Source organism: Lissotriton vulgaris, chromosome 8 (genome assembly GCF_964263255.1).
Source record: "Lissotriton vulgaris chromosome 8, aLisVul1.2, whole genome shotgun sequence".
In the NCBI taxonomy this organism is placed as follows: Eukaryota; Metazoa; Chordata; class Amphibia; order Caudata; family Salamandridae; genus Lissotriton; species Lissotriton vulgaris.
In genome coordinates, this window is record NC_141696.1 from 1,329,486,754 (window position 1) to 1,329,503,831 (window position 17,078).

General features: G+C 39.0%; 1 protein-coding gene across 2 annotated transcripts in view; it reads left to right on the plus strand.

The window, feature by feature from the left end:
* The window catches only part of LOC147698679 (collagenase 3-like), a 35,761-nt gene extending 22,480 nt beyond the window's left edge, over window positions 1-13,281 (plus strand). The window contains exons 8-10 of one of the 2 annotated variants that reach the window (XM_086935269.1): window positions 1,090-1,249; window positions 2,028-2,131; window positions 10,192-10,511. In XM_086935269.1, coding sequence (XP_086791395.1) covers window positions 1,090-1,249; window positions 2,028-2,131; window positions 10,192-10,232 — 305 coding nt within the window. In that variant the 3' untranslated portion in view covers window positions 10,233-10,511. Of the gene's footprint in view, window positions 1-1,089; window positions 1,250-2,027; window positions 2,132-10,191; window positions 10,512-12,539 lie in introns of those variants that run through there. The other variant, XM_086935268.1, reaches the window with a different exon arrangement.
* The last annotated feature ends 3,797 nt before the right edge of the window (window positions 13,282-17,078 follow it).

The following is a 17,078-nucleotide window of genomic DNA, read 5'->3' on the forward strand; positions in this document are numbered from 1 at the left end:
TGTGGTGTCCGGCAGGGCTCTGCCCTCTCCCCCACCTTGTTTAATCTATACGTCTCCCCGTTGGCAATTCTCGTCAGAAGGCATGGCTTTGATCTGGTCTCGTACGCCGATGATACGCAACTTGTCATCTCGATAAGCGACCGGCTAGAGACCACAGCAGCAAGTTTTCACATCTGCCTCTGCGAGATCATGGCCTGGATGAGCCAGAATCATCTGAAAATTAACACCCAAAAAACTGAGATGATGGAGTTTGTGCCGGGACAATCGTTGTGGAGCCAGGATTCAGGATCCTTGACCATGGAATGAGATGCCTCCAAATCACGAATATGTGGTGGATGAAGAAGGAGTTAGTAGAGTGGTATCATCCAGCTGTGAGCTGGTATATGGGTCATGAAGATTGTGGAACCAGTAGAGGGTGTGATGTGCTTGTAGAGCAGCTATCTCATAATGAACCAGCCTACAAAGTTCTGAACTGTGTAGGTATGAGAACCTTTTCCCTGGAAACCACATGCACATGGGATTACACTAATCCAAACAGGATATTTCGACCAGGAAGAACAATGTAATTTTTGAGAAAGCTTGTAAGGAGCAGAAGTCCGATAGCCATTGAAGTCTGGACCATATTATTTCATTTACTTGAGGAACAAAGAAGAAGCTACATTAAAACAGAACCAATAAGTTGCATACCATCTTTTCAGTGATCAGGCTAGGCAAACTGAAAATGTGTAAGGTGCTCAACTCAACTGGTAAGGTGGGAGTAATAAGTATTCGAGACACTAAGGCAAAGCCAGTTTTGATTCCTACAGTACTGGACATGTGTCAGCTAGATCACCCCTTGGTATTGCTGACAAACCTGCAATTGCCAGTATTGCACCATGTTCCCTCAGTGTAGTCACTGAGCAGTGCTAAGTTTCACTCTGACAAAGTACACCAAGAGATACATTCCATATCCACACAATAACATAATGTCTTATTTAGCGATGTTACTTGTTTTCCATAGTGCAGCATTTTATTGATATAACATTGTGTCTTCCTGGAAGAACTAACCACATATTAATGCACATACTGCTTTTATAATTTATGGATCAGGAAGAAAATTTTGGGCTCTCAATGGATATGACATTCTGGCAGATTACCCCAAGAAAATTCAGGAACTGGGATTTCCAAAGTCACTGAGGACAATTGATGCTGCAGTTTATAATCGCGCCATGGGCAAGACACTCTTCTTTACTGGAGAAAAGTACTGGAGGTATGTTATCTCTTCAAAAAAAGAGGTTGAAATCAGTTGGGTGAAATCAGGTTAATCTCTGAAGCAGTCTGTAAATGTATTAAAAAAACTGCATATGGCCATAGTGCCATCATGCATCAGGGATGCATCTGGGACACAGTCAATGGCCATCCAGGGACGGCCCATGGCTCCACTGATACCTGGCCCTCAGAGTGGTCAGTAAGAGATCCCTCTGGGCTCATTCCTTAGATTTAGATTTGCGAATAATGGATTGTGAGTTGTGACCAACCCCAAGCAAAATAATAAAGTGATCCTGAAGCAATCCACTGTGTGAGGCCCATGTACCCTGCAATAGATTTAGCCCGGGGCAAATGATCAGGCAGTGCAGCGATCCTAACAGTGAACCTCACAAGATGATTCTATGATGTCAGGGACCCGGTTATCCATTCCAGTTTTTCTTGTTAAAGTAGTTGTAATCTTGAAATGTAGAGGCTTATTTACAAGCCCCTTGTGACGTTGATGCATCACTTTAATATGGGAAAAGCGACGCTCTGGTGGCGCAAGTGGCTTATAAATAAGCCCAGTAGTCTAACTGCTTCAATTTACCTGTGCCAGGACTATACCTCCAGAATGCAGTGGATGGTTACTGAATGCCCAGGATTGGAACAGAGTGTTCCTGAAGCCACAGTCATCTTGTAACCTTACCCACAATTTGCAGAAAAGAAGAGTGCTTTGTTTCCACAAGTCATTTGTCATGTATTAACATTTTAATTTAATTGTTCTCTTGTTTGCACCCAAGCTTTGATGAAGAGAAACAAACTGTGGAGAAAGGCTATCCCAGATTCATAGCAGATGACTTTCCAGGAATTGGCGAGAAGGTAGACGCAGCTTATCAGAGAAATGGTAAATTACTTCAAGAGTTTTAAAATTGTTGATTTGTTTGTTCAATTCAATTTCAACTTTATTCGGTTTCCATAATTTGTTCAAAACCATAAAAGTACATATAAAACGCATTTCAGTTCATTAAAAATATAAAACAAATTGACGAGTTTTTTAGCAAATAGAATGCAAGGTAATTACAATTTCATCAGAGGGGTATAAAAATGTAAATGTGCAAATAGCTTTGTGCAAACGCCTGTCAAAGATTTGAGCGGTGCCTTACACAAAATTTAAGAAAACAAGCTATAATTTTTGCATGTAGTTCACTTTCTAAATACTGAAGCACAAAAAAGGATCGCCGACACCCTCGTATACCCATTACTCTCATAAGAGGAACAATCCATCGCCTACGAGGTGTAGTGTAAAATTTACAAAAAAATAAAACATGAATAGTAGATTGTGCAGAAACAGTATCACAGGGACAGGCAATTAAGGTCGTAGACCAGTCGTTCCGCGAAGGAAAGGATATCAATCAGTGGAATATGTTAAATGTAAACCGAGTTAACAGAAATTTTTCATATTGGTTTAGAGTATACAAAAGGTATGGTTGTATGCTAAAGGTAGTCTGAGCTAATACAAGATGCTGCACAGAGGATTTCCCTATTTCATTTGTAAGTCGCAGCTGGCCCAGATGTATTAGGCATACCTTTTTTAGTTCTTTTTTCGGGATCTCGACTATTGTTTTTGGATCAGAAAAATGTCTTTCGAGCCCAATATCAACAAAAAATGCCTTGACATATGCCAACCATTTAATCTTTTCCATATTATCTAAAGACATACAATCCTGTATAAGTAGTCTTGTTAGCTCACATTGATCCGTGGACCAGATCCGGCGCCATAACATGATTGGTTGTATTTTTATTATATCTGATATATAATCTAGCCCCAATTGAAGATGACAACCATACGTTGTAGTACTCTAAGGACCTGCAAGTAAGTACCTTAAGAATGTATTTTCTACTTTCTGTAACTGGTCAACATTTGCATAACCCCAGACCCCTGAGCCATAGGTTGCCACGCTTATGCATTTTGCCTGATAGATTTTTAACATTTCTAATGGAGATCTCTTTCCTAATTTCTGTGCAAATGCTGCTAAAGCCATGGTAGCCCTCAAAAATAACAGTTTTCTTGAGTTGACGGCCTCTGACCATTTGGTCTTGTTGTCAATTAAGACCTCTAGATAAGGATATGTTGTTGTATGTTCTATTGAACTTTATTGACAAATATGTGTTTAAAATTCCTTGGTCGTGGGCCGGCATGCATCACAAAAGTCTTTTTTATGTTCACCTTCAGGTTTAGGCTGGTCATGAACACGCAGTATTTATTTAGGACCCGTTGCAGCTGTAAGGGAGTTCTGGCAAGAATTACTGCGTCGTCGGCATATAACAGCGCTGGAAATTGCGACATCCTATTGTAGGGCGATCTTTACTTCCTTCCAACATAGCCACCTCAAGCCCATTTGTGTAAAGGGTGAATAGGAAGGGGGCCAGAACACAATCTTGTCTGACCCCCCTCTCTACTCGGAAGGGTTCTGTTAGCTCTCCTTTGTTGCCGTTCCTAACTTTTGTTTGTTTAAAATCCAGCTCCAGATCGTTGACCACTCTAAGGGCCTGATTATGAGTCTGACGGACCAATGACCACCAGCCTCATGGGGCTCAGGGGTGGCAGTCCAGCCACTGCCGCAACGGCCATCTGACGGCCCATTAAAACTTTGGTGGTCGGACCGCCATTGCACTGCCGCAACAGTCCTGTGGTGGTCAGGAGCACACAATATGCTGGTGGTTCCGCTGCAGCACTGCCATGCATATTATGAGTTTCAGGACCACCAGCAGTGTCATGGAGGATCTTTCTCAATGAAACTGCTGGCGGTCATGAAACAAAGGGACACTCAAACTCGTAATTGGACCCTTAATCTTTTCATAACTCATGGCTGGTGTGATGTACTATTACGGCTGCTAGAAAGTGACTATTGTTTCAGTACTGATGTCGGCTGTACTCTGGTGGCTAAATGTTCTACTCTAACCCGTCAACACTTTCTGTAGACAGTGGCATGTACAAGGTAACATGCCACTGTTACTTTGTACATGCCACTCTGCGACTCTGGGGTTTTCACTCCTTCATATTGGCAGGAGTGTGCTCTAAAATAATCCAGACCATTACTAGGAAGTCAAGGATAGGATGCTCCTTTTTCTTACTAAAAATCTCTACATAGAAGCAGAGTGTTTGTACGTTTGCGGGTATGTCTATTTCTGTTCCTCATTATGAATGGCCCAGTGTTCGGGTCGACATTTATCACAGCCGATGAAATCTGGCACCACTGAGGCTGCAATTCATCACGAGCGAAAAATACAACCCTATAATGAATTGGTCCTCGATAATTGTTAATGGGGAAACACATGCAGATTTCAGGGCTTACCACTTCAAAATCTAAACGCTCTAACAATTACTGGTCATTTTTTCCCCTATACATTTTGGCAGGTTCAAAATTCTGAAATTTTCCGGCAACAATGGTGTGAGTGCAGTGCTAGCGGACAAACTTATAATACCAGTGTCCGGTAACAGTAGTTACTGCACATATGGGAATTATCCAAGCCATTTTTAAAGGGGGGCACTTTTTACTTGTCTGTACAATTCTATAACATAAATCTCATTTAAATATTCCACATTAGCTGCGTCGAGGTTCTCTGAAATTACATGTGACTTTGGCTGTGATATCACAGCGCTCGGTAGCTTGATAACATAATGTGCTCATCTATCTCCATAATGTATAATATAAAGGCTCTAGGTTTTTGCATCACGATGGCCCAGGAAACCACACGTACATAGCTTTAGTAAATATTCCCATAACTTCATATAGATAGCACTAAATATTATCCAACTCAATACGACTTGATATATAGTTTGTAAGGATGGAAGGCTCAGGTAGCCCCCTGTGCAGGTCACATGCAGAACTCCGTGGCAATTGCTTAATTCATTGAACTATTTCAGTGCGCTGCATTCTGATATCGTGCAGTTACAGGTAAGACATTCTATGGGTAACAAGACGTGAGCATAACTAGATATTGCTCTATTTGAGTGCAGTGTTGCTGTTGACTGGCAGCTTGTTGATTAGTTCTCATGCTCCTTTTACTTCAAGACAGAATAACCTACTGCAGTGGTTCTTAACCTGTGGTCCGGTGACCCCTGTGGGTCTGGGACTCCACAGAAAATGAAGAAACATGTACAATTAAACATTTTTAAAAATTCTATACATTTTAAATAATTTTAAATTGGAGGCTGAAAATTAAGTCAGTACCCTCAAATTGGTTTGTGGAAGCAGTGCAGGTGTATCAAACAGTTTCTCAAAAAAAGGAGAGATTCCCAGGGACCAGAAAGGACTGGGTTGACAATTTGTAAAAGAAAAGATTCCTTTCTGTGTGTTTAATTCAAAGGATGACCATGAGGCCTATCCATGTCTATTGCCTATTTTATTCATTTGCAATTGACAAAGACAATAGGTCAAGATTTAAGCTCCACACTAGGTTGTTTGTGCTTTTTACTCAAAATTTATTTTCATAAAAATTCATATATAGGAATTTGTTATTAAATACACATTACAATTCTTACACTGTGGTGCTCTGGTACAAAAGTATATCTACTGGCTAACAATTCCGTATTACGGTTTCTATCACAGAGTCGCCACTTTATCATATGCATTCAATGTTAAAATACACCAATGTAATAAATCAATAAAAAAACATTTTGTACATTAAAACAATCCAAAAGTCGACGCGTTTCGGTGCGTTTATTATGCTTGATGCACCTTCATCAGGACAAGAGTAGATTAAAAGCAGGTATACTTCTTCTTTCTGAAAAAGTAGATAGAATGCATATAGTTAGTGCTAAATTCCTATTTTGAGTATGTCCTAGTCGTGGGCATTAATTTCAAGAAAGTTTTGCTCTATTCTTACTTTTAATTAGAAGAAAAGACGTCCTTCTAGTAATTTCTATGGACGTTTTGGTCTCAATTGGTCTGGTGGCACGTTCTTTATCAATTCGCGGCCGTCAAAAACCTGGAATCATAATTTCATTTAGGTTCCAATTGCCATTGTATGTACTTTAAAAGGCTGAAAGTGATCACAATATACTTGACTGCACTTACTTATGTCAAGTGTTGATTGCACATCCTCAATGGTGCACTATTAATGGTGTCATCTCCCAGTGGCTTTGTTAAATATGCGCTCCAGATAGTTCTCGTGACAGTGACCTTAAGAATGGAGCAATAGGCTATCATTAAAGAGATATACTATATTTGTTAGATATTGTTCTCCAAAGGCCCTGTTCATACATACCGAGCACGTAAGGTATGTTGGATTTAACCGCTTTTTCTCAGTTCTTGGTTAATCCTGACATCTATTTTAAAATGTTGTCGCTAGTCTTGTTAGCCTGGGATCGTCCCCGCTCTTCTCTTTGCTTTCAGAGCTATTTGTGAGGTATAAAAGGGACATCAGAAGTTTATTTTAAAAGGTGCTTTCTATGGTAAATTCTGTCACTATTAGAGTTTAAAAAGGACATATATTCTTGTGGTGAACAGTTTACTTTAAAACCAAGTAGGGTTGTATTTATCATTTTATATTTGATAAACACAGAGAATGACCGTTTTTACTTAAAGTCACCATATTTTGACTCTAGGATTCCTCTTAGTCTATTTGGCATATTAAAAAATCACCCTAGTTCTGCTTCGTTCAGAAAAACGAGAATTCACACACTCTCACTCCTGGGTTTTAAAACAGAGACATAGATTATTCTGGCAAGAGGTTTACTTTAAAGCCATTTGGAGACATGTTTTGCCATTTTCTATGTGGTAAGACACAAAAGGATGTCCGTTTTTGACCACAAAACACCATATTTTCACTCGAGATTTCTTTTCTACCTATTTGGGGTGTTTAAGTCTCCCAAGTTCTGCTTTTAACTAAAGCGGAATTTTCGCACTCTCACCCGTGGTTCTCTGGCGATTCCTCCGTGTGGCTGGCTGCGGCTGCACTGGAACTGACAACCACACGAGTGCCGCTGGGTACTATTTATACTCGTGCTGATTGAATAATTGCACTCTATCGAGACTTAATTACGTATTTCACAGACATTGACATTTTTAGGCTCGCCATTTTGGTAGTTTTTTAACGTTTCTTTTGTTGCTGCACCGGATGTTGTTTGCGTGACACGGAAGGTGTCTAATGTCGTGTCTCAATTACCATCTTTGTAGTTTGTTATTATGATCACAACAAAAACTACACCAAACAATAGTGTTAGAAGGAACCGGATCGTCTTTAGTATTGTTGGCATTTATATTTCCTTAACACTTGCTCGGAGTAAGCAGCTGTGCATGTTGTGGTTATCTGCACTTTGTGCTTTAAACAGATTTGTTTTAACTCGGCCGGTTTTGATCAATTGTTATTTATATACTAGCCTCATTAGTCTGAAATCCTTAGCGCTTTGTTTATTTTAAGTTACATTATGGCACAATGCGCTACCTGACGAACTCAAATGGTTCATTTTAGAAAAAATTAAGATCTCTGTAAGAGGTGGGGATGCCAACAAAAAGCGCAAACTAAGAGAACAGTTTTATATGTCTAAATTTAAATCATATTATCAGGGACTTAATAATCGTGAAGAGTGGGATAAAATAATCAGATAGCCCTTGTTAAATTTGATGCTGTAAAAGATACCGCAAATACTGAGAACATATAAAAGGCAAATGAGACAATGGAGTACTGTATATGAAAAAATCCCGCCTGATCTACTTATAAACCAAGTGAATAAAAGGACAATTGCATAGCATTAAAAAACTGCCTAATAAATGTTTATGATTTGATAAAGGTGGGCTTTACATTTCTCTTGATGTATGAAAATGTCTTTGCAATATATGTATAAATATTGAAGACAGATTGTATCAAAGCACATTTGGTGGATTTAAAACACAATTGCTCATTATATGCGGCGAAATTAATGAAGAATTGCATCATTGTGTATCCAGATAGGTCGGGGGATAGAGACCACATTTGTTTAACATGTGCATTGAAACCATCAAAGAATAGTATTATAGTAAACCCAGTTTAATATGTGCATGGAAACTACTAAAGCTCAGTATCACAGTAAACCCAGCGTACTGTGCAACCATCTAGCATCTCTCTTATATGCATGGTATCAATACTGTGTTGTTTTTGTTTAATGCAATGATGAATTGATGTTTTTAAAGAATTGGAAAGCTAGACGCTCCTCACGACCTGATGTGCGCAAAATAATCGTTATATAAAAAACTACTAAGATGGCGGATACAAAACCCCTTTTCTCTAGATCGGCTTTAGCCCACTTTAGTAATATAGGTAGCGCATTGTGCCATAATGTAACTTAAAATAAACAAAGCGCTAAGGATTTCAGACTAATGAGGCTAGTATATAAATAACAATTGATCAAAACCGGCCGAGTTAAAACAAATCTGTTTAAAGCACAAAGTGCAGATAACCACAACATGCACAGCTGCTTACTCCGAGCAAGTGTTAAGGAAATATAAATGCCAACAATACTAAAGACGATCCGGTTCCTTCTAACACTATTGTTTGGTGTAGTTTTTGTTGTGATCATAATAACAAACTACAAAGATGGTAATTGAGACACGACATTAGACACCTTCCGTGTCACGCAAACAACATCCGGTGCAGCAACAAAAGAAACGTTAAAAAACTACCAAAATGGCGAGCCTAAAAATGTCAATGTCTGTGAAATACGTAATTAAGTCTCGATAGAGTGCAATTATTCAATCAGCACGAGTATAAATAGTACCCAGCGGCACTCGTGTGGTTGTCAGTTCCAGTGCAGCCGCAGCCAGCCACACGGAGGAATCGCCAGAGAACCACGGGTGAGAGTGCGAAAATTCCGCTTTAGTTAAAAGCAGAACTTGGGAGACTTAAACACCCCAAATAGGTAGAAAAGAAATCTCGAGTGAAAATATGGTGTTTTGTGGTCAAAAACGGACATCCTTTTGTGTCTTACCACATAGAAAATGGCAAAACATGTCTCCAAATGGCTTTAAAGTAAACCTCTTGCCAGAATAATCTATGTCTCTGTTTTAAAACCCAGGAGTGAGAGTGTGTGAATTCTCGTTTTTCTGAACGAAGCAGAACTAGGGTGATTTTTTAATATGCCAAATAGACTAAGAGGAATCCTAGAGTCAAAATATGGTGACTTTAAGTAAAAACGGTCATTCTCTGTGTTTATCAAATATAAAATGATAAATACAACCCTACTTGGTTTTAAAGTAAACTGTTCACCACAAGAATATATGTCCTTTTTAAACTCTAATAGTGACAGAATTTACCATAGAAAGCACCTTTTAAAATAAACTTCTGATGTCCCTTTTATACCTCACAAATAGCTCTGAAAGCAAAGAGAAGAGCGGGGACGATCCCAGGCTAACAAGACTAGCGACAACATTTTAAAATAGATGTCAGGATTAACCAAGAACTGAGAAAAAGCGGTTAAATCCAACATACCTTACGTGCTCGGTATGTATGAACAGGGCCTTTGGAGAACAATATCTAACAAATATAGTATATCTCTTTAATGATAGCCTATTGCTCCATTCTTAAGGTCACTGTCACGAGAACTATCTGGAGCGCATATTTAACAAAGCCACTGGGAGATGACACCATTAATAGTGCACCATTGAGGATGTGCAATCAACACTTGACATAAGTAAGTGCAGTCAAGTATATTGTGATCACTTTCAGCCTTTTAAAGTACATACAATGGCAATTGGAACCTAAATGAAATTATGATTCCAGGTTTTTGACGGCCGCGAATTGATAAAGAACGTGCCACCAGACCAATTGAGACCAAAACGTCCATAGAAATTACTAGAAGGACGTCTTTTCTTCTAATTAAAAGTAAGAATAGAGCAAAACTTTCTTGAAATTAATGCCCACGACTAGGACATACTCAAAATAGGAATTTAGCACTAACTATATGCATTCTATCTACTTTTTCAGAAAGAAGAAGTATACCTGCTTTTAATCTACTCTTGTCCTGATGAAGGTGCATCAAGCATAATAAACGCACCGAAACGCGTCGACTTTTGGATTGTTTTAATGTACAAAATGTTTTTTTATTGATTTATTACATTGGTGTATTTTAACATTGAATGCATATGATAAAGTGGCGACTCTGTGATAGAAACCGTAATACGGAATTGTTAGCCAGTAGATATACTTTTGTACCAGAGCACCACAGTGTAAGAATTGTAATGTGTATTTAATAACAAATTCCTATATATGAATTTTTATGAAAATAAATTTTGAGTAAAAAGCACAAACAACCTAGTGTGGAGCTTAAATCTTGACCTATTGTCTTTGTCAATTGCAAATGAATAAAATAGGCAATAGACATGGATAGGCCTCATGGTCATCCGGTGTATCAAACAGAACATAGTATGGACCAGAGGGCTTCAATAACTCAATTGTGAGCTACCAGGAGCTTGCAGACTGCCACAGAGTAGCTCGCACATAACAATTGCCAGTGGACTTGAGAATATGCAGCTGCCAAACTGATAAAGCTATTTAAAACACTGTTCCTGTTTCTGTGAGAGCTCAACATCCGCAAGTGCAAGATGGCAGGATGATGCAGCTTACCTTGTTGTGAACAATTCAATCCTTTCTTCTTTTTCTTCCTTTTTTCTTGCATCTCTTTCCTTTTTTCTTTGGGTTTTATGTCTCCTTCTTTGTTGTGCATTTGCTCTGTTTCTTTCTTTCTTTTTTCTTGTGTTTATTTTCTTCTTGCTATTTTTCTTTATTTTTTTCAGTTTTTTCATTTCTACCTCTTTTTCTCTAATTTCCTCTGTTTTCCCTTACTTTGTTTCTTTCTTATGTTTTTCTTTTATCTCTTCTTTAATTATATTAATTTCACCCCCTTTTCTCTGCTTTGTTCTGTTTCTCACTAATTCTTTTTTCTTCACCTTTCTTTCTCTCAATAATTCTTTATTTGGTTCTTTCATTCTTTCTTGTATCCATCCCTTCCTTTCATTCTACTTTCTCCTTTAATTTTTCCTCCCCTCTTTCTAGATTTCATTCCATTCTATCTTTCTTTCTATCTGTGCATTTTCGTCTTCTTCTTTCCATCTTTTCTTTCAGTCTCATCTTCTTTCTCTGTCTTCATCTTTCGTCCTCTGTTATTCTTTCTATCTTTCTCTCTTTTTTATTTACTTATTGCACGTTTTCCTTTCTTTTTATCCATTCTTTCTTATTTGATGTTCTTTCCTCCACATCTTTCTTATCTGTTCCTTTCATATTTATTTTTTCTTCTACTTTCTTAACTTTTCCTTCTCTCATTTTATATTTCCTTACTTTCAACATTTTCTTGTTCTCTTTTTCTTTTTCTTTTGTCATGCTCTTCCTTCTTTCTTTTTCTACTTCTTAGTTTGTCATTCCATCTTTTTTCCTTTCCTTTCATTCATACATTTCCCTGTTCCTTTCATTGTTCTTTCTCTTTCATTTTATTTTTAATTTCTCTTTTCTTATTTCTTTTCTTTCTTTTGCTCATTTCTCTCTTCATGCATATCCTTATCCTTTTGTTATTTATGTTCTGGTATTTTTCTGCTTCTTTCTTTTTTATGTTCCATTCTTTTTCTCTCATTTTTTTCCTTTCTGTCTCTTTTCTGCCGCTCGTTTTTTCTCTTACGTTCTCTGTTTTTGTTTCTCTTTCTTTCTATTTCTCCTGTTTGCTGTCTAAATGGGCAAATGAACAATACTGATCCTCAGGGACCTCAAATGTAAACCTTTTGCAATGCAATTCCTTTACCATTAATACTGTATACTTCCTTTGGCAGGATTGGGGTACCTTATTAGTAGTGGTGGTATTTGGCCTCTATGTATATTTATCCATTCCTTATATCAGGCAGTAGCTCATGACAGTTTTTAAAGATCAGTAGTAGCTCTCACTATATATAGGAAAGGTTGGAGAACTCTGATATGGAACATGAGTGAATTCAATTGATTTTAGAAAACCTCTAACTTTCCCATTAAAATTAAAAATGTGATTTCTTTTTATATTTGTTTGTGAATGAAATAAAATATTTTATTATTTGTGTATTTCTTTGATGAATGCTTGTTTCTGTATCCGTGGGGTTACCCAGATTAGAATGATGATTCATTCCGTATACGAGATTTCAGTAATTTTGTTCATGGGGCTCCACAGTAGTCAAATGGTTGAGAACCACTTATCCCCTATGCATCCATCATTGTTTTTTCCTTTAAAACCCATTCAAAGACAATTTGTTATTGATTCTGAATTCACGTTGCATATGAGCTTAAAGCCTGACTCCTGTCATTTGTGTTTTCCATAGGTTATATCTACTTTTTCAGCGGATCGTTGCAGTTTGAATACAGCACCTGGAGTAACAAAGTCATTCGTGTTTTGAAAACAAACTCAATATTATGGTGCTGAACACCACGTGCTTTTGTATGTCGTCCTTTTCAAGGTGTGGAGCAGTCTGTGGTATGCAGTGAGTACTGCTTCGGGCACAGAGCTCCATCAGAGACAGGCCGGGGTCGGTGCATATAAGGGAGGCTCAGGTTAGCCATCATGACATCAGTGTGTAAATATTTTCAATTTTTTTCATTTCTATCAGTCTGGAACTGATGTTATTTAATTGAACGACAGAGACAAGGTGAACAACGAATTCAACGCGGTTTACAAACTGTCAAACCAAAGAGCAGAACTGTATTAATTTATATATTTTTGATTGGGCTTTCTGTGGGTAGGTGTAATGGAATGTATTTTTGTTATGAATTTGAGCAGTTTAAATTTTAAGATTATGACTTCAGCTTTTATTTTCAAAGCAATGCTTTATTTCTTCAGTGGGTAGGTGTCATGGAAATGTATCTTGTTATGAATTTGAGCAGTTTAAATGTTAAGATTCTGACTTCAGCTTTTATTTCGAAGCAATGCTTTATTTCGCTTGCTCCATAATGAGCAGGGATACACTTCTTTGGATATTAAAAACGTCACCAGTGGCCTCTGCAGCAATCCACTAATCCATAAGAAGTGTGTCACACAAAATCTTTGACCCTTAACTGTTTCACCCACAGCCTTTGGCCCGTAAATCTTTTGTACCCAGACTTTGACCTTTACCTGTTTTGCACACACTCCATGACCCTTAGAGATACGGATAAGGCTAATCAGTTCTATAAAGAACAAGAAAACAGAATGCTGACTGTTTAATAACCTTTACTTTACAATGTTACCCCTTAATCACTCAGCCCAAATTTTATTATTTCATTGGTTTTAAATGAATCTGATGAAAAAAGCTGACGAATAACCCCCTGAGGAACTTTTTCATTGGATTTCACTTTTAAAAGTGCATTTTCAAGGTTACAAATTCCAACTGTTAAATGCCTTATTCGCTAAATTGTTCTCTTTTTCTCAAGGGGAGAGCCTTAAACACCCACATCGCTTTCTCTTGCCATTCGTCCTCTTTGATTGACCCCTATCCTCTCCTCTTCTTAATGATCTGTTCCTCTTCATCTGGCGACTCACCTAATTCCCTCATCACACTGCCACCCACTCATTGAAGTAGTCTCAACCTGGCCTCCGGCTCTGTGGCTTTATTTTATTTTTTTAAGGAAAAGATACATTTGTTCTTGTGCTATTCCCTTGGTTACTCCTTTACACCTCTGTATTCCTACTCCTATTTTTCTCTCTTTTTTATAACTAAAACCTTTATTTCTTCTCATGCATTTTATTTAGTTTCAATTTTGTTTCTTGATCCAGGATTCATACATCTGTACTGTAGTCATGTCTTTCACCAATATATTGAGTTCCATCTAACCCTGGGCGGAGCGGCACTACTCGGAGGTCCATGGAGTTGGGACCAACTCCATGGAGCTCCGCTCCTCCGTCCTCCTCCACCCCCTCAGTAAGAAATAAATGGATACAAATTATAAGCAAAATATTAAACACTTACCTTGCCTGCGGCGTCCCCGGGCTGCGGTCCTCCTCTTCCTCGGCGTTTCAAGATGTTTCATGCGCATGCGCGGGCGCAGGCGTTTGCGCAGATCACTGTGAAACGCCGAGGAAGATGAGGACGGCAGCCCGGGGACGCTGCAGGCAAGGTAAGTGTTTATTATTTCACTTATAATTTATATTTATTTAATTCTTACTTGGGGTGGTTGGGGGCGGAGCTGGTGAACTCCGCTCCGCCGCGGAGTGTGCAGAGATTTGCCTACTCCGCGTTCTCCGTGGAACGCAGAGTAGACAAATCACCGCATACTCCGTGGGCGGAGCAGAGTTCTCCGCCCACGGTTAGTTCCATCAAGTCATCATACGTCAACTCTACTTTTAGTCAGATGGGAGTTTCATGAGCCTGGCTTTGTTAGACTAATATTCTCTGACTTGGCTATCCTTCAGACTCACACATTCCTCTGTTAGTATCAGATATGCAATAATGCCAGCCTTACTTCTATTGCTCAAAATCTCTACATTTGCAAACAGACCTATATGTTTGCATCACTATAATGTGCCTGTAGGGCAGCATTAAGGATGTTTCATATATATATTCGTTAGCAGGAATGCAACCTCTAGATTCGAATTGGAACGTGCTCTGATCAGAGCACCTCGCTTCCATACAGAATGTGATGCCATATCTATAACCACTAGCTGAATGCCATGCATTATTTGTAAAACGTGCAACGGGCTCTATTTTGATCTAGGAAAAAATAGTTGTTTATCTTTATTTTTCAGGCCTTCGCCTTGTTTAATTAGATAAATAGGGTTTTAGCTAGCTAGATATCTACAGGGAGGTTTAGAATCTGGGGCACAGGTAAGAAGTGCATTGCAAAAAGCCCAGTTATTTAAATTACTGTTGAGACTTGAGTGAGTGGTAGAATTCTGCAGCACAAGTGCTTACTTATTCCACACACAGCTGAACTTTCACAGTGCAAATATATCTTCTCTTAGTACTGTACTGCACTAAATATTCTTGGCCACTCAGATGAAAGCTGGCAGCATTTTGAGGTCCAGTAACTCTTGTGCAAGTTAATACAGCGTGTTCCTGAGAAGATTTGAAGCCACCTGCAAGATGTCAGCAGAGTGGTTTTCTTTTTATGTGCATATGGAACAAAAACACAACAGTACCTCAAGGGTGTAAGGGCTAATTCTTAACTTGTGAACTGGGACGGGTAACCCAAATTGTCTAGACTTGTTATCCATGCTGTGACATAGAAAATGCTTATTCTTTGACAATAAAGGTTTTTTAAATTAAAACATTTGATGTATCTTCTTCCATGTATGTATGTATGGTTGCGTATGTTATGAGTGTATATGTGTGTGTGCATGTATTGATAATTCTAAAATGCAAAACCAAAGTCTTGGAGGTGGATCTGCAAGTAAAGTGACAGAATACTGCCAGTAACTTTCCATTCCCACCTCCAGCCTCTAGCCAAGGGATTTCTTTCTGGGGTGGGAGAGGAGATAGAAATGATGATGGAAGGGGCATACAGCCTGATTCATCAAAGACCCGTTTTGCGAGTCTATAATAGCGATTCATAAGGAATCGCTATTACAGACTCGCAAAACGGGATTCATGTAGGAATCGCAAAAAGAATTGCCATTCCTACACAATCCTTATTTGCGATTAGCAAATTGCTAATCGCAAATAAGGAATAACTCCCCATTCATTCCTATGGGCCAAAAGGCCCATAGGAATGAATGGGGAGTATTCCTTATTTGCGATTAGCAATTAGCTAATCGCAAATAAGATAGCGATTTTAAGGGTGCCAGGGGTGTCCAAAGGACACCCTGTAGCACCCCTTAAATGCAAATTGAAACTGGTGTTGTGCACACACATGTCCAAAGGACATGTGTGTGTGCAAAATGCAACTTAGAAAAATGCTTTTAAAAGCATTTTTCTAAGTTTTCGCTATTTACCACGAGGTTTGACCTTACGGTAAATAGCGGGCCGAAATAGCGAATTCGCAATTTTTAAATGGATGATGAATTGCATTTAAGGAATTTAGTAATTCCTCGCTAAATTGCGAAATCGCTATTACCGATTTTTGCATTTGGGATGATGAATCCCAAATGCAAAAATAGCGCTCGCAAAAGGCCAGATTCTCAGAATCTGGCCCTTTGCGAGCCGATTTCGGCTTGATGAATCAGGCTGTTAGTCCCTATCCCCTCGGCCAGAAATCATAATGAGAGGAGAGAGTGACAGCAGCTGAGAGCACATATCACTTCTACAAGCTTTCCCACCTTTGACGTTTTCTCCAGTCCTCACTGGAGGACCTAGTGCATGAACGAGTTCCAAATTATGCAGGTGTTGTAAACTTGTAACTAGGTTAGTCAGCCACATGTTATGTTATGTTATGTTAGTTTTGTCTTTTATAGCGCATGGCTACTCCATAGAGTGTCCCGGCGCTTTTATTGAAAGCCTGTAGCAGAATAACACAACACAGTAAAATAAAACGGACCAGCAGAGATAAAGAAGAGCAAACTAAGGGGCAAAGAGCCAAGTTTTGAGGCCCTTGCTAAAATTCAGCAAATTAGAGGTGCTGCGTAATGCCAGAGGCAAAGTATTCCAAAGCTGTGGCGCCAGCAGCCTAAAAGAGCGATCACCAATGCGGGCCCTTTTTACTCGAGGGACCACCGCAAGGAACAATGATTCAGATCTCAGAGATCGGGCCGGATGGTAGAAGGCAAGCCTCCTTTGGAGATATTTTGCTCCCGAGGCGTGGAGAGCCTAGTGGGCCAAGGTCAAGGCCTTAAAAACTATCCGCTTCCGGATAGGCAGCCAGTGAAGCGACTGCAAAAGGCCTGAAACTCTGGCTCGCCTATACAGGCCAAAAATGGCCCGCGCGGCCTTGTTCTGGACCACCTGCAATCGTTG